Source organism: Trematomus bernacchii, unplaced genomic scaffold (genome assembly GCF_902827165.1).
Source record: "Trematomus bernacchii unplaced genomic scaffold, fTreBer1.1, whole genome shotgun sequence".
Classification (NCBI taxonomy): domain Eukaryota; kingdom Metazoa; phylum Chordata; class Actinopteri; order Perciformes; family Nototheniidae; genus Trematomus; species Trematomus bernacchii.
In genome coordinates this window covers 19,356,720-19,379,204 of record NW_022987714.1, presented here as the reverse complement: position 1 = coordinate 19,379,204, position 22,485 = coordinate 19,356,720, and the positions used below count along the sequence as shown (strand labels likewise).

The window sequence follows — 22,485 nt, the reverse complement described above, 5'->3', positions numbered from 1 at the left end:
AAATTACTTTTTTGCATTGTTCATATAGTTAGCTATTCAAACTACAAAACTTAGGGTCATAAAATCTGAGAATTTATGTTGCTTTTTGACAGTGTTCAAGATATTCTGACCATCTAAAAGTTCAACTAGAACAGTGAAAATTGTACAGGTCAGATGTTACAAAACGAATAGGTAAGACAACAGGTCTATTTCTTTTAGACCATTGCTCAGGTTAACAGGAATTAAAGGAGCTAATTAAATATGTAAAAACGGCCTCAGAGAGTTCAACTTGAGCCTGCTGCGACCATAGTTTTACTGTATTTTGTTTTGAAAATCCACAGTGGAGGTTTGTGTCGTACTACATGTATTTTGCATATCTCTCAGTAGCCAACGATCTGTGAGTCTGTTGGCTCGGACATAAACTCCGTAATAAATGTAGTCTACATTTCATAAGAGGGGTAAAACCTGAGAGCATTTTAAATGACATTTGAACGAAAGGTTTATATAATCTGTAGTTGTATTTGTATTGTTGATTTATTGTGTGAACGAGGCGATATAGAGAAGTTAAGCTGTCATTATTAGGCTGTTATGTAGCTACTGTTGGAGTGGTAAGCAGGCCTATTGTTTTTGGATATTTGTTGAGTTAGATGGTCCGTGAGTGTCTTTTTATTGGTTAAGTGTCCTTGGTATGAAAACGTTTGAGAAACACTGCGCTAGTGGATTGTCAACGGGGGGAGCCTCGCTGCGGGGAAATTATACAGATGGCTATCGCCCCTGTCTATGCACACGTTATTATTGATAATAATTTTTAGAAAATGGATAAAAAAAATGGATGTAAAAAAAACCCACTCGGGGTCTCGCGACCCCCACTTTGGGAACCCCTGCTGCACTGTCAAAAGACCAAGCTATTGTCGAGGCATATCTGCGGTTTGCCCATTGGCAGCTTTTGGTTGGAATACATCTGAGCAGTCAGACAGGTGTAGTTGGGTTAGCTGATAAGAAAACAGGTGACAAAGTCCATATATGTATACACAAGGGTGAGTCCTGAACACACCTACATCAGGTTCATGACCCACACAGCTCACATGGTTAGTGTCAGTGTGAGCTGTGGATCAGGAAACATGTCAGAGAAACTCAAAGGCAACATTTTAGTGACGGGGGCCAACCGAGGCATCGGGCTGGCGCTGGTCAAACAGCTGGGAGAGACCCCCGGAGTGGAGGGTCACATCTACGCCTGCTGCCGGGACCCCCAAGGGCCGGGGGCTCAGGTGAGACACTCACAGAAAAGAAATCTGGAGCAACACATGTAACATGAGCAAGATTTTTTTAAATGATTATTTATAATTTGTTATTAATTATCATCTATCTCTTGGGTTGAAGGGATTGTTGATAAATAAGTAACCCTTTCAATAAATGATGAATTAGAGAGGGCTTTAAACAAAGTGTTAGATATACATTTTAACCTTCATATAACAAACTAAAAGCTATTATACTATACTTTAAGGGCTGAACCAAATTTGAATCTGGAAGATGCCGCTGCTGAACGAGTGAAGAGACGAAACTCATGGGTGTGACCATCCCGTGGACAGCTTCATTGTCCAGGGCTTATTGAAAGGATTAGGGAACTTTCAGAGACGTCCCTCAGTGATTGGGTGGTGCTTTAAAATGTTTCATCAAACGGCAGTCAACAACATTCCTTGCATTAGATTTTTATAAGACAAAAGAAAAGTAAATGTCTGTTGTGTTGAGACCATGTGTACATGTTGTGTTTGGAGTATATCTGTCTCTATCTGTTCTCATCATGTATCTTTCTCTCATTGTCCCCGCAGGCCCTGAGAGACCTCTCCACTCAGTGTCCTGGGAAGATCACTGTGGTCAAGCTAGGTAAACACTACACGTCCTCATGTATCTGTGAAATACCCCAAAACATTTATATACAAATATTGTATGTTGAAATATCAGGAAATAACGTAATATAATTTGGCAAAAATTGAAAAAGTTATAGTATAGTTTGTTGAAAATATCATGTAAAAGTGATAGAACCTTATGTTAAAAAATATCTGAAAAATCGTTGAATACTTAAGAAAATAGAATAGTATGGCGAAATTAGAAAAAAACCGAAACATTATTGTATGTCAAAAATATGAGAAAAAAAAAACCTATTATAGTATGTCCAAAATATGTAATTCTTTTCATATTTTCAACAAAAATATTTTGGATGTACTATACTATGTATTCTTTGTGTCTAAAATAGACGAAGCAAAGTATATTGAAAATATCATGTAAAACTGATAGTGTTGTATATCAATAAATATCAGAAAAATATTCATAGTACAGCATGTATTAAAAAACCATAGTACACACACAGTATAAAAAAGACATAGCATAGTATGTCGAAAATATGTAAATAAATATAGTATTTTGTAACTATAACAAATAAAGATGACAGTTTCACCTGCCTCTTCATGTGCTTGGGTCATGTTTGTGTGAACATTTGTTTTACATGTATTTATTTAGGAGGAGACACACATTCATTAACCTGAGCCCATCATGGAAAGGCTAATCAGTCCCTGGCAGGCTGACGGCATTAAAATAAGACAAACAAGAGCAATGAAAAGTCCTTATATTCAAAACCAGGGACACACAACAGACACAAAAGCACGTCCATCGGCAGAGATACAAGCTAATAGACTCAGACAATTAGAAAAAACAATGATACAATCCACACTTAGTGACACAGGGTTACAATGTGAATAAACATTGTGTGTGTGTGTGTGTGTGTGTGTGTGTGTGTGTGTGTGTGTGTGTGTGTGTGTGTGTGTGTGTGTGTGTTGGAGCAGATGTATCAGATGTGGACAGCATCTCCTCTGCGGTCCAGACAGTGAGCAGGAGCATCGGGGCCGGGGGGCTGAACCTCCTCATCAACAACGCTGCCATCAACAGACCCGAGATCCCCGCCCCCCTCTCTGCCTGCGGGAAGAAGGACATGATGGAGGCGTACGAAACAAATGTGGTCGGGCCGTTTCTCCTCGTGAAGGTAGGTCTGTGTTCTGGGGAACAGATGTGAGCGTGTGGTCATGATGAGAGGAGGAAACCACTGCAGGGTTTACACTGCTGGAAAGTACATTTACTACAGTACATCAGTACAAAATCTAGGTACTTGTACTTTACTTGAGTATTTTCCTTTTATACTATTTTATACTTTTACTCCACTACATTTTGTAGGCAAATGTTGTATATTTATTTCACAGAATAAGTAACTAGCTTCTTTGCTGATTTAGATGATCAAATATACATCGACTAATTCATGATCATATACTATAATAGGTTAAGTTACCCGATTGAATATGAAACAATTTAAGTATTCATTTAGTGCAACAGTGAAGTGATTAACACATTATTGCACCAATAATTATAATACAAATTCAAATATGTGGTTCTTAAATGTATAATGAGTACTTTTACTTTTGGTACCTAAAGTAGTTGTTGATGCTAATATTTTGTACTTTTATTTTAGTACAATTTTTAATGCAGGACTTTTACTAATGCATACTTTTAGCTGAGTATTTTGACATTGTAGTTTTGCTTATTTCACTTAAGTAATTAATCGGAGTACTTCTTCCACTTCTGATTGTTTGCAACCTCTGACCAGAAGATTGATTGTAGAAGAAGCTACACACCCTGATGATGACGTCATCATGTATCTATGAACATCTAGTAAACAAAAGCAGAGACAAGAATGTCTTCCATTGTAGACTACAAACCAACCTGTTTCGCCTGCACACACACACACACACGCACGCACGCACGCACGCACGCACGCACGCACGCACGCACGCACGCACGCACGCACGCACGCACGCACGCACGCACACACACACACACACACACACACACACACACACACACACACACACACACACACACACACACACACACACACACCTCACACACACACACACACACACACACACACACAAACACACACACACACACACACACACACACACACACACACACACACACACACCTCACACACACACACACACCTCACACACACACACTCCTCTCTTTTCAGATGCTGCTCCCGCTCCTCCAGAAGGCTGCAGAGATGGACTCTACTGTGAAGGGTAATGCAGTGAAAACAGCCTGAAATACTTTGATTTCTACACAAACACACGTTAAGTTTGACATTTATCATAATATAATAAACGTATTGTTGAACTCATATGTGCTGATTCAGGTGTTTGTCTCTCTGTGTCTCAGGTGATAAGATGTCCTGCAGCAGGTCGGCCGTCGTCAACATCTCTACGCTCATCTCGTCCATAGAGAAATGTCCAGAAACATTCCCCATCGCACAGATGTACCCTTACAGGACCAGCAAGGTACGGTTTACATATACTTCATCTTAGTTTTAGATATAAAAAAAAGTATTATTATTATAATTGCACTTCATCCCAACTTGTTCCTTTGAAGTCTGTATTAAATATTAGGAGAAGACCGAGCTCTATCATTTGGTTTCATAAGGCGGGATAATACAGTAATACACGAGTTTCAGAGGCCAGAGAGATAAAGATAATATTAAAGTCACAACTAAGGTCCCTTTTTCTCATTCAATTGCATGTTTGCCACCCACGATACATTTACTTATTTCCAGCATTGAACGATAAGGCTTACTCTCCCGAAATACCTGTGCCAGTCAATTTCCTTAAACAGCTGTTCACTGTAGATTTGATCAAATAAAGGAAGTTCATTTGTTGGGGACTATTAATGTATCACTTCATATTGAAAAGTATTCCTCATAGAGCTTATATTAAGGACACATTTGAGTTCCCTCTGTGTCACCATCTTACAATATCCAGTTTGTAATCATGCTGTGTAATAAGCAGCATGTGAGGCTCCGGATAGGAAAGGCTAGTATTTAACTGTTATAATGGTTTCAAACACCACAGAAGAAGCTACTTGTTAAGCATTATAAAACGACTGAAACACAACTAATTACATGAATTTAGATTGAACAAATGAAATGCATACACAAAGTTATGACGATTGCAAACAAACAACCACAATCTAAATCGTAGAAATCACCATCCTAGAGAGCCACCCGCCATTACTGAGCAACATGAAGCACATAGCTGCTGCTAGCTGTAGCCCGAGGCTCTCTCTGTGGTGACTGAGGTTTGGAATGCGTTTGTTATAAACGGCTCATACTGTAGATCCAGCTGTAGCCCGAGGCACCTTGACAGAAGTTCACAATTAGCATACTTTGAGCTTGCGGCGTGGACTGGCAATATTGATGCAGCGTGCACAACAGTATAGGGTCCAGTAATTCTGCCAAGACTTAGCCTTTTCTAGCCTTCATTGCTAGCACCCCCTGCCATGCGTACAATTCAGTAGTGTAGAAAGTATGTAAAGATCACATGCTCTGGGTGTGGAGGGAAGCACATGACAGTCATTGATATGCACACAGGTGTGTTCTGTGCTTTAGTCACTCTCCTGTTAGTTCTGTTGCACCTGTTAGGCAGGATACCCACAGTCTGCCTCAGCCTGAATACAGCTGTAAAGTTCAAAGAAGTTAGTCTGAGAATGTATTTTTGCTGTTTCATGACTGTAGTGGTGGAACAATCCTGATGCAGTGAGGAAGATGTCTCCGGCTCATTCATTTACACACATATTCCAGCAGTTATTAATATGCTGATGATGTTCAGCTGTATCTCTCTGACAGTAGCATGTAGCAGGAGAGGCACACAGTGAAGTATGCACAGGTGTAGTCACTCATATAGAGGGCAGTCATTGATCATATATTCAGGTAGGCCTACATGTTTGATTGGCAGGTGTGTTCTAAAATAATATTCAGGTCCTTATTGAAGAGCCATTAAGACTTGAGACATGCTGTTTTACGTTTTATACTGTACAATTATATTTTCTATGATCTAATCTGCCAATCAGAATCAGGTTATCGCCAAGTAGGTTGACACATACAGAGAGTTTGCTTTGGTGTATAATGGTGCATAGTACATAAAGACAGAAAGAGATCAAGTAAAAAAAGAAAAGAGCAAATAAAGAATTATAAAAACACATTTTCAAACTATTTTAAATGTAACATTTTTTTTTTTAACGAAGTCTAAATAAGTAAGTGACTACTAAATAAGTACAATAATAATTTGGTAATTTACACTGAAAAAAAATAAAGTGTGCAGTATATCATCTAAATGTAAGAGCTGTGCAGTGAAGGAGTACATTCTAAACTGTAAACATACATCACCCAGTAAAACTGCTTCAATGAGTGACAAAATGTGACTCTTTCTCAGAAAATGGTCACTCAAGCCTGTGCCAAATTGTAAATGCTGTGCATGAAGCAGTCCTATATTTTAATGTGATCATTTGAGTATACTCCTCAGTAAAATATTCAAGTCAAAGACAAATGTTTTGGCTTATCATAAATACCAGTTATTGTTAAGAAAAAGTCACTTAACCCTTAAGAGTTCCTGGGGCCATTTTTCAGCCATTCGGGTTTTCATGTTCATGCCATTTTGGCTGTGTTGAATGAATATTGCTCAAACTTGCCAGAGGATATTCTTTTTTAGTTGTATATTGAATTGTAGTCTCAGTTTTTTAAATTAGCCTAAAATGGCTAAGCTACACATGTCACAAACGAGCTGAGGACCAAAATGCAACACACAGGAAACCAGGGATAGTCGGTAACCAGCTTTATTTAAGGCAATAAACTGGTAGGAGACGAAAAGGCAGATAGTAGGCAAAGGGCTGGTCGGGGACAGGCGAGGGTTCCAGGAGAAGGCAAGACGGGAGTCGCAGGTACAGACCGGGTCAGGGAGCAGGTAAGGCAGAATAGTCTGGGTACAGGCAGGGTCAGGAAACAGGCGAGGCAGGCTGGTCAGGGACAGGCAGGGTCAGGAAACAGGCGAGGCAGGCTGGTCAGGGACAGGCAGGGTCGAAACCGGGAGAGCAATCTGGAAGGTAATGCGGGAAAGACTGGCATGCTGCAAAGTACGATCTGGCACTGAGGTGAAAGTGAAGTGGGCCTATATACTAATGGAGCTGATGGGTGTAACAGAGTGAGAGAGAGAGAGACAGGGTGTGGCTACCAGGTGACTAAGGAATGTTAATGCAGAAAATAGGTGAGTGAGAAAGCAGAACTGTGACAACACAAAAACCGACACATTTGTTCCTAGCGGCAAAAAATGCCCCATTGAAAACCATTGAAAATGCTTTTTTTGACCCCGCATTTATCTTATCATAAACTCTTGATTTCCTTTATGTTAAGATTTCATTTTGGACTTCTAGCTTTCAATTTTCAATTTTTACATTTGTCTACAAAATGGCGATAATTTTAACCCTTTGAAGCCTGCAGCAAAATGTCACACTTTTTTTTGTGTGTGTGTGTGTGTGTGTGTGTGTGTGTGTGTGTGCGTGTTTGTGTGTGTGCGTGTTTGTGTGTGTGTGTGCGTGTGTGTGTGTGCGTGTGTGTGTGTCCAACTTCAAAAGACTTTTCTCTTAGAAGAAATAATGCGTAATAATCGAATTCAATAATAAAAACAATGAGTTGCGAGAACCAAAACAAAATGTGGTTCTCGCTCAGGTTGTTTATACAGGTGCACTGCAGCTATGGTTAGAAGTATTAGGCCCCGGCTCCACAAGGACAAATACGGCAAAACGCATCGGAGTAACGCAAATGCAACCGCAAAAAACCTTCCGTCCCCACGCAATATACACCGGATTGTGTCAAGCTCCACGAGACGGCTCCGTTTACATCCAAACGCTGGAAAAGCTGCAGTACATATGCCGAACCTGTACGTGGCGCTGTAACTTCCTCCACAAAAGCAGCAACTTCCTCCACAAAAGCAGCGAAGAAGAATGGTTGTCATGGCTGCACTTCTGTTTATTCTCCGCGGTGGGGGCCGACAGAACCGGGCAGAGTTTTTCGCCGGTCAGCGTGTGTTAAAGTTTAAATCTTCCGGACAAAATTATAAAAGTGCCGGTCAAAGGTCTTCATTGTTATTTATTGAGCTTTAAAACAAATGAATAACGACGATATAATGATATATAATCATCAAATACACAGAGCCTGTCTCTTTTTCCTCTCTTCTGACAGTGTCAGTGTCTGTCTCATGCAGCAGCTGATCCTGTAATGAGTGACCCGACAGTAAAAATGAACATATTTATAACTAGTTTAGGTAGTTTGAGAGGTAATTAAAATAGCTAAGGGTGATGATCTGACTTGAAGTGTGTGTTTTGCTCCCGCTGCATCACAGCGGCAGGAGCTGCGTGTCTCCGTCCTGTCAGATTAGACTTCACTCGCGTTTATGTCCATATCGAGATAAAGATAAATAATCTGAATTCAAGGAGGAGCTCCTGTAGATGTTGCACAAAGAACTGTAGCATGGTCAGTAGCGACTGGAGCACGATAGCAACCCTGCGGGGGAGAGGCGGGGCTATGAAAACGAATGACCGTATAGGCGACTCCACGGCCCCGTTGGACCCCCCAGAGCGCTCCGTTCCCAGATCTATCCACCTTTGGACCCGTTGTCGTTTGCGGGGTCTGTTTCTACGTTTCCCTTACGGCGTCGTCGAGCTTAGAGGGCTATACGCATGAGAAATATGCGGATTCAACCCGTTTTCGTCCTCGTGGAGCCGGGGCCTTAGTATTAGTGCAGGAGTAGTCTTTTTGGAGATGGCAAGGCATTACAGCACACAGGAAGCTCTGGACATCATCATGCACTCTGATTGCGAGGATGGCTCCTCATCCTCCTCCGTGGACTCTGAGACTGACACAGAAGAGGCCTCAGAGTCCACGGAGGATGCCTCAGAGGTGGGAACAGACCAGCTAGAGTCCAACTCAGACTCATCTGAAACTGAGAGCGGAGGGGAGTGTTGTGGCGATCCAGTACTCACAACAGGAAAGAATGAAACAGAGAGGAATCAATAAAACACAAAACACAGGAATAGTTGAGATTAATCATTATTATTTAGTTGTGCACCACCAAACAACAATGGGGAAACATTACCTTGCTTCAACAGCAACCAATCGCAGAAATGCTCCCCCGAACACAAGAAAACACAGGGCAAATATACGTTTCCTAAATGACACACGAACATGTTCCCTAATCATGTTTAACGCACACACATTGTCAGTTCTCCCAAACTTGGACATGTTCCAGATGTCGAAAGGTCATCATCTCATGACTTCTTTCGGAGTCTTGCAGGATATGAATTATCCAATTAACAAACTATATATAAGTCTGCACATGAACGCACATACATTTCTTCCATTAACTAACACTTAACTGTATTATATCTAAATGTAGCCTCTTTGCATTTCCTCTGAGCTTGGCGTCAGCTCACTTAACGTAATAATTAGCAAAGAGACGATTCTATGGAAACTGTAACTTAATAACATACCTAGTTACTATGACTAGGTCCAAGATTGATATAACATTCCCTCCTTTTATTAATTTAAGTTTCCAGATCATCCAATAAATACTCTTACAAATAACCTTTTGAGATCCGCCCTGGAAAGTCCAAAATGACTTTCTGAAAAATATTTATCAATGAATAATCATTTTATTCAAGGCAGAAGTCACAGGGTTACCTGTCCTACTCACAAATAGCCAAAAAAACACCTTTTTGATTATAACACAAAAAGTGGAAGAAAAGACAATTTGCGCTAATCTACTCTTACTTAAATGGAAAATCATTAAAAACCTCAGTATGCTTAAGAGGAAAAAAATCAATTTGTCCCATTCAAGTTTAACAAACTTACATACATAACCTAATAACAAAGTAACATTCAATTTAATACTTGATTATACATAATAAAAAATCTTCCAAAACACTTATAGCAAGATGTAACTGGCGTCCACTCTTTCTGCTTCTGTTATATTGTCCAGTGAACACTTCTTCAGGTGGTGCACGTTCCGATCTCCATGCGTAGCCTTTAGATGGAATATCTATCTTAGCCTTCATGCTGTGATGTCCCATCTCATAGCAAAATCCCTTGATGACATCTGAAGCAACATCATTACCATTTGAATTGGACGGAATTGTAGTCAGAAAACTGAGACTTCTTTAAAAGAACAGTTTAACGGTAGATCTTCTTCTCTGGAGTTTGAGATTACTAATATACTTGGCTGTAAATCATCTCAGAAGTTTTGGGTTTTGTTCTTCGTGTTGACCCAAACCTATAAGACAATAGCAGTGGAAGAATAGCTGGAACTGAAGGGAGTCATCCAGCTGCCTTCATTGACACTCCAGTTTGCCTCCAGACGCAGCTCCTTAAACATCTGCCTCAGAATGATCCATTTTCCCTCCTTCAGATTGCAAGGGAAAGACAGCTTTGACCTGGGTAGAAAATAGCACTTGCATTCTGGGTTAACAGCCTACACAGTCAACCACTAGGCCTTAGAGTCTTACCTATAATTTGTAAACTTCTTGAAACCATGAAATGTTGTTTGTGTTGTGTTTTTACTTACCCACAATTTCCTAAGCACACAACAAACATATTCTGCAAAATTGTTCAGCCACGGTGCTGAAACCAATCAGATCTCAACTTCGAACAATACATTTAATCATACCTATCTTTAGCAGAACCCAATCAGGAGCTTAACCATGTAGGAAAAAAGTTGTTTAGGCAAAAAGTTGTTTCATTTGCCCTCTGGATCATGTGAGGGTTAAAAAATTCACGTGACAATACAATTACTAAATTGAACAATAAACCCATTATACCCCTCCTGGAAACATTGTCCTCCAAACCATAGAGACCATGTTTCCCCAAGTAAGATACTTCAGAGTACCCATCTTCACATACATTGTTATTTCAAAGTCCTATGACTCATCATCAGGAAAACTTTCTCCTGTCAAAAAGAATCAACAATGTTAAATATCAAGTTACATAGTCATCAAGTCATGCAGGGATCATGCATAGTCAGACAAAGTTCATGCGTCATGTCTCACAATGGTTCAACTAATATGGCATAGTCAGAAATCCATTGCCAAAACCATTGTGTACATCCCAAAATAAAATCACTCTGTCGGTGGGTCAGTGTTACTGTAACAGTCAGGAATTGACAAATCAATTCACATTCATTCAGTCTTTGCAAAGTCTAAGTCAGTCTCGAGATCTCATGTCCTATAGTAGTGTACTTTGATATTCTACCAGCTGGAGTTTTTAATCAGTGACATCATTGTGTTGATGTCAAACAATGCAACAAAGTTTTTCCCGTGTTCGCAGCACAATTTCCTTCAGATGTTAAACAAACAAATGATCAATAAACTTCATTAATGTACTGCCCCTAGGAAACACAAAGCCTGATAAATGTTCTTGCAAGGCATCCCTAAGTGAACCTGCAGACATCGGCCTTTTTAATTAATATTTCAATTAATTAATAATAATGATAATAATAGTCCTTTTTATTCATTTGTTTACCCTTAGAAGTGAACATATCTCATAATGTTACATCAGTATGTTAAACAAAGTGTTAGCCAAATCAATCATACCAAACCATTTTACAGTACCAGGTACTGAAGTAGATCAGTATTACTGTATCACATTTAACTGGTGATTGAACAAACAAAGCCTCTTTGTTTACGACATGCAAACCACTAACACATTTTTCCAAGTTCAGCATCAGCCTTCGTTACTCTAAAATTACGTTTTAAATAGGAATATTAGAAATGGAACAAATATTCAATCTTCAGAAATGTCCTCAATAAATCTCTATCTAGTGAATAGCCAACATATTTAAAAAATAAACCTAAATACTCCTTTACTATCAAAGTCTAAAGCTAGACCTAAGGTGAACAGTTTTTTTTGTAATAGACAATTTAATTCTAAAAAACAAAACTGGACTCGTGTTTTTTGTTATTTATTCTTCAAAATACATTAGTAAATACTTTGTGAAGTATTCACAATATAACTAACCCTCTCTAGGATATCAAATCAGTTCATCTTTAACCAGACACTATTTCCCTATTTACTTTCAGTTCATTATAACAATGGTATAACAACCACACGTTTTACCCATAGCTAGTTTATATTTCAAGATGATTCTGTGTGATATAATAATCAGATGTCTAGTATGCTAAAATAAAGGATATTAATAGTATTCATCTTTTCAGTATTCTAGACCATCGTTAAACAAGCAGCCTCTCTTCTTAAACACTAAGCATAATGTTCTACACCACCCTCTGGAAAACTCTTGCACAGTTATGCTGTAAAATCATTGCATCATTTCTTCAGGGTCTGAACAGTCTGAGACAAGCCTGTCTCAAGATCTTGTCATAATGAGAACAGTCAGTGATTTGTTGTCCTCTGCAGCTGTAGTCAGTGGCAGGGTCCCCAAAAAGCTAGAAACGGCCCTGGTCAGTGGGCTCAAGGAAACTCTCTCTGGCATCTGGGGGGAAGGAAACTCTTGGATCAATGTGGTCCAATCAGCAGACACACGTTGTCCTCTGGACAGTAGAAATCCCCAAAAATTGCAGTTCCTCTTCACACCACTGTTGCCTTGACAACAAGGGTTCATGTCCATCACAAGCAAAATGTCAAAACCTCCTCAGAGATGCGTTCTTTGCACACTTCTTCTGTTTCTGTAGTGAGCAACATTTCACCAACACACTGATTCAGAGTACAACCCAAAGGTGGCGCACAACTATCCAATGTTGCTGTAATCACAGCCAATTAGCTACTAGAGAAACACTCAATTTAAATCTCTCCCCCAACGGGTTATAAAATAAAATGGCTGAGTGTCTATATGGTCAGGAATGCTGAAACATGTGAATGTTAAAACAAACTAATGGTGGTAGTTTACCCAGATTCTTTACTTCACCAAAAGTAGTACAACTACATTGTAAAATCTCTTTTGTCTAGTTGACGTCCTGCTTTTAAAATTCTAGTCAGGAAAAGAACATAAACATCATCTTTAAAATCTTCTTAAATTCGAAACCAAAAAGGTATTCATTCTCCACCATTTCAACATCAAAGTCCATACAAACTGATGATTTATCTTTAAAACTATGAGAAACACTATTCTCCTTTACTTCAGTTCTAAGTCAATGAGCAAAACAAGGAAACCCTCCTTTAACCACTATAGATTCATCTTTTATCTTCTTGCTTATTTTATTCTTTTTCAAATTGTTTATCTAAGTTGTGTTACAAGCATGGTTGGGTTGTAATAATACAAAACATCAAGTAACTGTATTCAATCCGCGCTATATTTGAAACCCCAAGTAATCTGATTACAGTTAATGAATATATTTTTGGAACACTTAAAGGAATTATTGGTGGTTTCCTCACAAAATGTAATCTTCATTACTAAAGCTAAAACCTAAAGAAATCATCACGGAACGGTTGTCTTTCCTCATCACTTAATTGTTTAAATAAAAACAAAAAAAGCATTGTCAAAACTCTTGAGAACATCTCAACACTTTATTCCATCTAAGCACGAATGTTTATGACAGACACGCCATATATTCCAAGAACAAATATGTCTGGGCCCTAAAGAACAATCCATTAATCCAAAACGGTCTTTAGTGATATCAATTGTGAACTTTCTTAACATTAATTGTAAATGCAACGTATGTTCTCTTTAGAACAAAGATAGGATAGTTGCAGCTGAAACTGGTTAATAGCAATTTTCTGTTAACCTAGATAAGCATGTTGTTCTTATATCCAGTAATATAAATATATTTTATATTTTATGTTACTCATAAAACAGTAAACCATTTCCAGAATAGTAGTTAACTTTATATAACATTTACTCTCTCTAGACTCTTCAAAACATCTTAATTCTCCTGTCTCTCTCTTTCCTCACTGTGCCCTGCAGCTGCTCCTGTCCACAAGCTTCTCTCATCAATCACACTTGACCTCTTATGTTATCCAACAGTGTGAGAGGGCTTGAGCAAGCATCGTACAGCACCTCTGTCATGCTTAAACATTAAAAGATTCCTTCTGACTGACAAACTTATAAAAACCTCCTGCTTATTACTTACTACTCTTTCTTCATAAACTTAAAAATACAATTGTGGTGAATCGTTTGCATTTTCAGTTTCCTATCTACTTTAAACAACCATCAAATGAGAGTCACTATTGTATGATAAATACAACTCCTAAATAACATTACAATATATATTTCTTACAGTAAGTTTGTTATTTCATGTTTAACAATTCTCCTCTTTCTATGTCTTGTACTAGGTGGAAAAATCCACTATTATATTTAATTTGAATAAAACCTTTACCTTAATGTACTTCATAAACTCAGTAAACCTCTTTTTACTTTGCCTTAACGTTACTGTATGTAATTAAGTTCCTTTGAAATATAATTAAGTACAATTCTTAGTCAAATGACAAATACCATGAAATTCACAATGCAATGCAATGGTAACAATCAGTTCTCAAAGACTATGTTTAAATAGCAACAAATCATTGTTTCTTATTTATTTCAATATATCTACTACTTCAAATCACACATTGATCTATTCATTTTCAATGTATTCACTCCAACTTCAGATCACTCGTTGATCTTTCACTCCTTGTTTTAAACTCAACACTCAGCAGCCTTCTTTCAGGCATCAGAGAAAAGAACAAGCAGACACACTCCGGGCTGCTGCTCTCACAGCCTACAATTATGGCGCGTTTCCACTACAGCCCGCAGCCCGGTTTAAGAGGGCTGTGACGTCAGCGGCCCGTCTTTGGTTGCGTTTCCACTTGGCCTAGTACCGGCCGGCGGGTCCTAATTCACAGTTTTTCTGGCCTCATAAAATCGTGGGTCCAGGGCCAGAGACAACGAGGCTGAGTCGGGCTGAGTATGCTAAACTAGAGAGAGCGTCGCTGGCAAGGGGGCAACAACTACAACAAGATGGACATATTTGACCGTGATTTAATTGTAATACACGTTTCAAAATGATGCCGAAGTAACAACATACTGATACCGGTTAGTAAAAACCATGAATTAATGCTTTGTCAAGTCTGCAGACAGACGGCAGGCGAAAAACCTTTTAAAATGCGTGTTTTCTAAATGGAGATTGGCTAAGACGCAGTATATGCTCCAACCATCCACACTCACAACAACGGCCTATACAGACATAAATAAAGCAGCGACTGTATTCACCATGACACAGGCAGTCTGTGGTTTGTACTTGTTTAACTTTTGTCTAGTTTCTGAACATATATGAGGAGCTGTGAGCTCTGAGTGCTAACAGCTAACGGCTGTGTTGTTTTTCTGGGGTCCTCTGAAGATCACGTCACGGCTCCGCCTACACTGCGTTACTATAGATACTGCCCCAGTTCCTAAACTGTAATGGAAATGCGCCATAAAGTGAGCCAGTCCTAACGAGGCCCAGCCATACCGAGCGGGGCCGAGCGAGGCCGTGTAGTGGAAACGCGGCATTAGAGCATCTCCTCTTTTACAGAATGGGGAGAAGGGGGGAGATACTTTCACAGACAAAGACAGACACACTCCGGCTGGAACTCTCAGCCTTTTCAGGAGAAGGGGGGGGGACATATTTCAAACTGCAGCTTCTTTGACCAATAAGAAATTAAAACAACAAACTATGGTATGCCAAAACATTTAGCGCTTTATACTGAGTCTCTAACTCATTACGGCCTGACAAAACATGGTTTCCTCCACTTTTGTATTTAGTGAATTCACAGAGTCGCGAGCAGAGCTTTTTATATTTTTAACCCCCTCGACTCAGATCGGGCTTATTAATCTCTTAATTACCGAACGGACCGGAACAGGCATGACCCTCCACTCTGTTTTTGTGCACTTGGCTCGCAAAGCAAATTTGTATTCCTCAGCCAATAAATCTCTGGACCTTAAGACAAATCATCAGGATCTTCTCAGGCAGAATTCAAGACTACGAGCAAATACAGTGATTCCTCCAGCATAACATGTCCTTACGGCTAGCAAAGATCATATCCCCTCAGTCAAACCCTTAGCTTCTCAGGCAGACTACGAGCAGAATACAGTGATCTCTCCAGTATAAACATAAAACAAACCAACAAACAAAACAAACAATCAACAAACAAACAATCAACAGATCTCAACCATAACCGTGCAAATATCTCAAATCCACTCCTCTGCATTTTCCTTTTAACCAATACAACTTCAAAAGTCATTTCATTCCAAATACGTTTTGCTTACTGTGAGTCGGTATTTCTTCTGTGGAAGTCTCAAGTCTGGTTTCTCAATTCCTCGAGATTTTACCACAGCCGTCTCAGGGCTCCCTGGCCAAGGGAGTTGAGACCCCCAGAGAAGGAACACAGCAACCTCCAGCATCGGCAATCTCGGTAGAACCTCCAAAATGTTGTGGCGATCCAGTACTCACAACAGGAAAGAATGAAACAGAGAGGAATCAATAAAACACAAAACACAGGAATAGTTGAGATTAATCATTATTATTTAGTTGTGCACCACCAAACAACAATGGGGAAACATTACCTTGCTTCAACAGCAACCAATTGCAGAAATGCTCCCCCGAACACAAGAAAACACAGGGCAAATATACGTTTCCTAAATGACACACGAACATGTTCCTTAACCTCTTAAGCCCTGAGCCTGTTTTTCAGGTTTTTCAGAATCAATATAGATGTTTTTTATTTTAAAGAAAATTCAGATTTTACATAGTAAAAAACTGTAAATTATAGTGTCCGTCCAAAAATAATTTTTTACTTATAGTGAAAACTACCCTTGGATGATGGGTTAGTAGACTAAAAGCTTTAGGAATCCAAAGTACAACATATAACAAGTACCCTGTATCAAGATTGATGCAAAACAAGTGAAATTTAACCTTTTTAGAGAGATTTAGCCAAAAACCCCCACTTCTGGGGTCATTTGGGTGGATTTGACCTATCTCTGGCCCCCCTTGGTCGATTTTGATGAATGAAATCTCTTTATAACCGCTAGAGCCAATGGAATCGAGGGAAAGTTATATACACACCAAAACGTTAACAAATAAGGAGTGAGAGTGACGCGTTACCAAAACCGGAAGCTGCATACACTCTGGTGGCTACCATTAGCAGCTAACTTTTCCGCTCCGATCTTTACATAAAAAATGGAATTATGGATTATAAATAATGTTTTAAAAGGTACAGGTACATTATCAACCTATGGATCAACAGTTGTAGACATTTTTTTTTCGTTTTAATGCCATTGAACACGTTTTTTGACCTAATTGACAGCTACGGTGAGACGATCTGCCGTAAAAGCTCCGTAAAGGTACGTGTTGTGATGTCTGTGTTTGCTTCCCCTGTCGCAAGTTCGGATCGCTCAGTGATGATACTATACCTAAATAATCAGTGGAGTCTCAGCTTTAATAGGCTATATTGTAGGTGCAGCTACGATAAGTAATAAGGGTATCTTTATCTTGAATTGTGTGCCGCAGTGCATTATAATTTTTTCGCTCAGGGGTCATTTAGACCCTTCTTATGAGACTTGTGTTTTGTTTTGGTAAAAATGGTTCATATCTTCAGTTAGCTGAGATTCTTCCCGTTAATCTGGTGCTACACATTAATAGTTTCATAAATGTTAAGAAGCCCTGAGACATTATCTCGAAAACAAAAAGGTGGGAGGGGTCCAATGGGGGGACCGCCGTGTTTAAGAGGCTAATCATGTTTAACGCACACACATTGTCAGTTCTCCCAAACTTGGACATATTCCAGATGTCGAAAGGTCATCATCTCATGACTTCTTTCGGAGTCTTGCAGGATATGAATTATCGAATTAACAAACTATATATAAGTCTGCACATGAACGCACATACATTTCTTCCATTAACTAACACTTAACTGTATTATATCTAAATGTAGCCTCTTTGCATTTCCTCTGAGCTTGGCGTCAGCTCACTTAACGTAATAATTAGCAAAGAGACGATTCTATGGAAACTGTAACTTAATAACATACCTAGTTACTATGACTAGGTCCAAGATTGATATAACAGGGAGTTAGAGGAAGCAGCTGCAGGATGGACTTCAAAAAATGGTAAAGTGTTTTGGTCTCCCACAAACACTGAAACGCTCCGCTACGTCCCAGCAGCCAGAAGTTTGATCCCGGGACCAACACACTATGCTGTCGCCCGAATCAGTGACCCGGCATCCAGCTTTGCACTGCTGCTGACGGATGACATCCTGAAGCATATTGTGTCCATGACAAACCTGCATGGGAGACGGTCAATTGCAGAGTGGACACAGAGGAACTGCAGGCTTACGTGGGGCTGCTCATTTTGGCCGGTGTTTACAGGTCAAAAAATGAATCGACCCTCAGCCTCTGGAGTGAGAAATCGGGGCGGAGCATTTTCCGAGCCACGATGTCCCACAAGAGGTTTCACCAAATCAGCCGAACACTGCGGTTCGACGACAAGCTATCCCGACCGCGGCGCCGTGATGACAAGCTGGCTGCCTTCCGCAAAGTCTGGGATATGTGGACGCACCGCCTGCCGATGCTGTTCAGCCCATTCAGCGACGTCTGCGTGGATGAACAGCTCGTCCCATTCAGAGGCAGGTGCAGCGTCAAGCAGTACATGCCAAAAAAGCCGGCCAAATACGGTATAAAGATTTGGGCAAACTGTGATGTAAAATCATCCTACGCCTGGAGACTGCAGGTGTATACAGGCAAAGCAGCTGGCAGTCATCCTGAAGTCAACCAGGGGATGAGGGTGGTCCTGGAGATGACAGAGGGGCTCCAGGGACACATCATTACCTGTGACAATTTGTTCACGTCCTTCGCCCTGGCTGAGGAGCTGCTCAGGAGACAACTGGCCCTGGTTGGCACAATTCGCCGAAACAAGCCTGAGCTTCCCCCTAATTTGCTCCAGGCACTTGCCCTCTTCCACAACCTGGTTGACATTTCCCATTACAACGCCTACGTCCTGTGGACATCAATCGAGCCATCCTGGCAGCAGCAGAAACCGTACAGGAGGAGGCTCTTCATTGAAGAGGTGGGAGAAATGCTGGTGACCCCACACATCAAGAAGAGAGGGCGCCTTCCCCGCTCATCAGCCGCTGCAACAATGGTGTCAGATCTGCAGGGTGCTGCTGCAGGCCCCTCTCATCAGTGAACGGAAGAGCAGGAGGCAGTGCCACTTTTGCATGGACAGAAGAGTTTGCAGCACCTGCTGCAAATGTGGGAAATTCATATGCAAGGACCACAGTCTGTCCATTTGCAGCCCCTGCTCGACCTGAGCTGAACTCTCACAGCCAGACACACAGTGTTCATTCAATGTTCATCTTTGTAAAATAAATGTTTTTCTGGTTCAAGATGATCTTGTATTATTCATTTTAGTCAGGCTGGAGTAGTTTTAAAAGATTTACTCTTTTAAAGTGGGAAAAAATAGGAATATTATAATTTTATGGCAGTTTTTGTGAGGGTGGCATTTTCTGGCCTTAGGAACATGAGTGTGAGTTTTTGTTTAAATCTGACACTGCAAAAAAACAAACAATGCATTCAAATTAATGTTGCTGCCAATCATTGACCAATCTAGGGACCTAATAATAACAATAATCAAATATTCCTTGAAATGTGTTTTTTGAAAATCATTCAAGTTTTTTTCAATCAAAAAACTGTGGAGTTTTTTCAACAAACTGGCATTTAAAGGGATAAAATCCCCAAAATATAATTCATATTTCATGTGTGTATGTCAGGCTGGAGTAGTTTTAAAAGATTGACTCTTTTAAAGGGGAAATAATATAATATTAATATATCATATTTTTATAGCAGTTTTTGTGAAGGTGGCATTTTTTTTTTAAAGGGACTCTTAAGGGTTAATAAGAGAGAATGATTCAAAACACAGAGGATCCAGAGGATATCTGTAGTCTGTACCCTGCAGAGTAATTAATAGACGTGATTTAATTAAAAATAAGGATGGTTTTAAAAAGCTGCAGTTACCTCTTCTGTCTGAGCTCAGCGGATTTGACTGTGATTGGGTAACATGAATATTACATTTGACATTCAGTCATTACAAATAATTGTATCTGCTTCCATTTAAAGGTCTCCTATTATACTGTTTTTAGGCATATATTATAGGTCTCAAAAAAGTGTGTTGCTCAAAATACCAAAGAGATCACCCATTCTAGCCATGCCTGATACCCCATGATTAGGCCTGCTCAGAGATTCTCAGCTAAATGCTGCCGTAATGAAGCGCCATATTATGTTCCAAACCACATGGTCGTGGCTTCCTTCCTTGTTTATCTATCCAGCCTCTAGACGCCTTAAATAGACATGTTTGAACTCGTTTTCTTCCTTTATATTTGTGTTACTTACAGTTTAAAGAGTTGCTTGGCCTCCGATGGTTTGGATGGTATTAAGCCATGTGTTTGCTCAAAAATAAAATAACAAACCTTTACATGTGCAACAAAGAAAAGAGGCCTTTAAAATATTCAAAACAAATAAGCAAAACTCAAATAAAATAACAAACAACTTAGGTATTCTTTCTTCTTGATAAGGCTTATATAACTTCAGAACTTAAAGGGTAGTTTAACGGTTAAAAACTGTTCCTCAACGGCGTCTTTCTAGCAGGTTGCCCATCACTGTCACTTTAGAGGAGGCGCTGTGGGATTTGTAGTCTTTTATAGTGTGTTGACTACAGATGTAGGTGGCCTTTCTTATAAAATCAAAATACTGGCTCTAACACACATCAAGGATTATTTCTGAAACAGTATGGAGCTCAAAGGCTCTTGCGGGTTTACCACAAGGACAGTACCTTTTTATTTCCTGCTTCTTCACACATACTCTCTCCAGTACAGGTTAGCTCTGAGTGTTAGCATGCTAATGTAAACAAAGACGATATTACTTCCAAAACGTTGCGCATTCTTTCTGATAGCAACTTTCTGATATACGTCATATCGGCAGCAAATCTGGATCAGCTCCGTTGTACCCCCGTTTTTAGAGATTTGGGTACGGAGGAAAAGAGAGAGGGTTTTGTTTTCTGACACTTGGTGAGTTCCCTGAGACACCGGGGACACACATTTATGTATTAAAGACATAATAAAGAGCATTTTGCATGATAGGAGACCTTTAATGTTTGTGGATAGTTTCATAAACAGGTATCCATCTTGCTTTAGAAATCAATATAACCCCCTGCTCTCCTGCTGTGTTTCACCAGGCCGCGCTGAACATGCTGACTCGCTGTCTAGCTGAGGATTTCAGGAGACACAACATCCTGGTGACGGCGGTCCACCCCGGATGGGTGCGCACGGCGATGGGGGGGGAAGAGGTGAGCTAAGGGGGAGTGACAGGGTAGTTCAGACCACCTTCTGAATTCATGCAGCAGAACTGGTTTCAGTGGAGAAGGGGTGCCAGTGGCCCCCGGTAGTTCCCCGCTGAGGCCCCCACCCTATAGACGAGCAGCTGTGTCCCGTGAATTCTACTCACTTTCTTTTTTCTTGTGATTGTTTGTCTCGTCTCCCCCAGGCTCCTCTGACCCCCCAGGACAGTGTGGGGGGGATGCTCAGTATCATGACAACACTCAGCAACAAACACTCTGGGATGCTCCTGGACTGGGAGGGCAACAAAATCCCCTGGTAGCAGTCACCATGACAACCACCGTATAAAAGATGGAGTCACATCTGAAATCAACCTGTATCTTATAGGCCTGTGTACTATTACCTGTCAGAAATAAAGTCAACTGAACTTAATAAAACTGAAGAATAAGCGTAGTAGACTTTATATCTGTTCCAGTCACACCAGCTTCCCTGAGCACTGAGATCTGATTCCATTCCCGTAAGAAAACATCCAAAATATTTCCGACACATGAGTTGTAGGTAGCTGTTGATTCATGCACACTAAGAGTACACAAACATACAACACGTATTGCTAGTTGAAGGTATAACACATTCAGTAAGCCCAGTGCAAGCTGCATTCCCCTTTCCAGATGAAACGTCTGTGATAATCGTGCTAACAATGGATAGTCATTGACCTTTGTTTCTAGCAGGAACAGATAATGTAACACAACTTATAGTCATCCGGAGTTTCCCTTTTTGAATATCTATATGGTACATTTTTTATGTAAAACTTGCGACGGACATTGTACGTTTTCAATCACATTTTCAGACAGTTTTTGTCTCCCCGAGATGCAGCTGCTCAGCACTGAGACTTGTGTGTCTGTTGAGATCAACTTTAGAACAGGGGGTTAGTATGCCTGTGCAAACACATCTTCAGGTGGTTCTAGTTCTACGGTGGCCGACACGGGCAAACTCATTATAACGGCCAAGAACACTTCCATTAGCATAAACACGCTGCCGTTTCAAAAACGATGCAAATAAAAAAGATATATTGGCAGCGTTCTGTTTAAGCAGCGCTTTGATTAAATGCTCCGCATGTTTTGAGAGCTTGGTGAAGATGTTTCTTCATTTGCATGTGTTTTTGCACATTTCCTGTTTTGATATGTGCATCGTGAAACTTCAGTGCGTTTCCTCCTAATGGAAAAGCTTTGGGCGGTTGTAGCGCGTTTGCACCTGTCGGCCACCGTATAGTTCACCTATTATTCACTTTTCATCAT

At 40.1% G+C, this 22,485-nt stretch overlaps 1 protein-coding gene across 1 annotated transcript; it reads left to right on the top strand.

Annotated features, from left to right (window-relative positions):
• Positions 1-1,049: 1,049 nt before the first annotated feature.
• Positions 1,050-21,643, top strand: zgc:158868 (uncharacterized protein LOC791147 homolog). Its single transcript, XM_034141840.1, has 7 exons — positions 1,050-1,247; positions 1,809-1,863; positions 2,820-3,016; positions 4,058-4,109; positions 4,246-4,364; positions 21,091-21,201; positions 21,399-21,643. Exons 1-7 carry the CDS (start codon positions 1,065-1,067, stop codon positions 21,510-21,512), a joined length of 831 nt encoding a protein of 276 aa, XP_033997731.1. The 5' UTR covers positions 1,050-1,064; the 3' UTR covers positions 21,513-21,643.
• Positions 21,644-22,485: the final 842 nt, after the last annotated feature.

Excerpts from the sequence above, each read along its gene's own strand:
- zgc:158868 (XM_034141840.1), top strand. The coding sequence starts at position 1,065 with ATGGTTAGTGTCAGTGTGAGCTGTGGATCAGGAAACATGTCAGAGAAA. Across the intron at positions 1,248-1,808 it reads CCCAAGGGCCGGGGGCTCAG|GCCCTGAGAGACCTCTCCAC; the intron begins GTGAGACACTCA and ends TTGTCCCCGCAG. Across the intron at positions 3,017-4,057 it reads GGCCGTTTCTCCTCGTGAAG|ATGCTGCTCCCGCTCCTCCA; the intron begins GTAGGTCTGTGT and ends CTCTCTTTTCAG.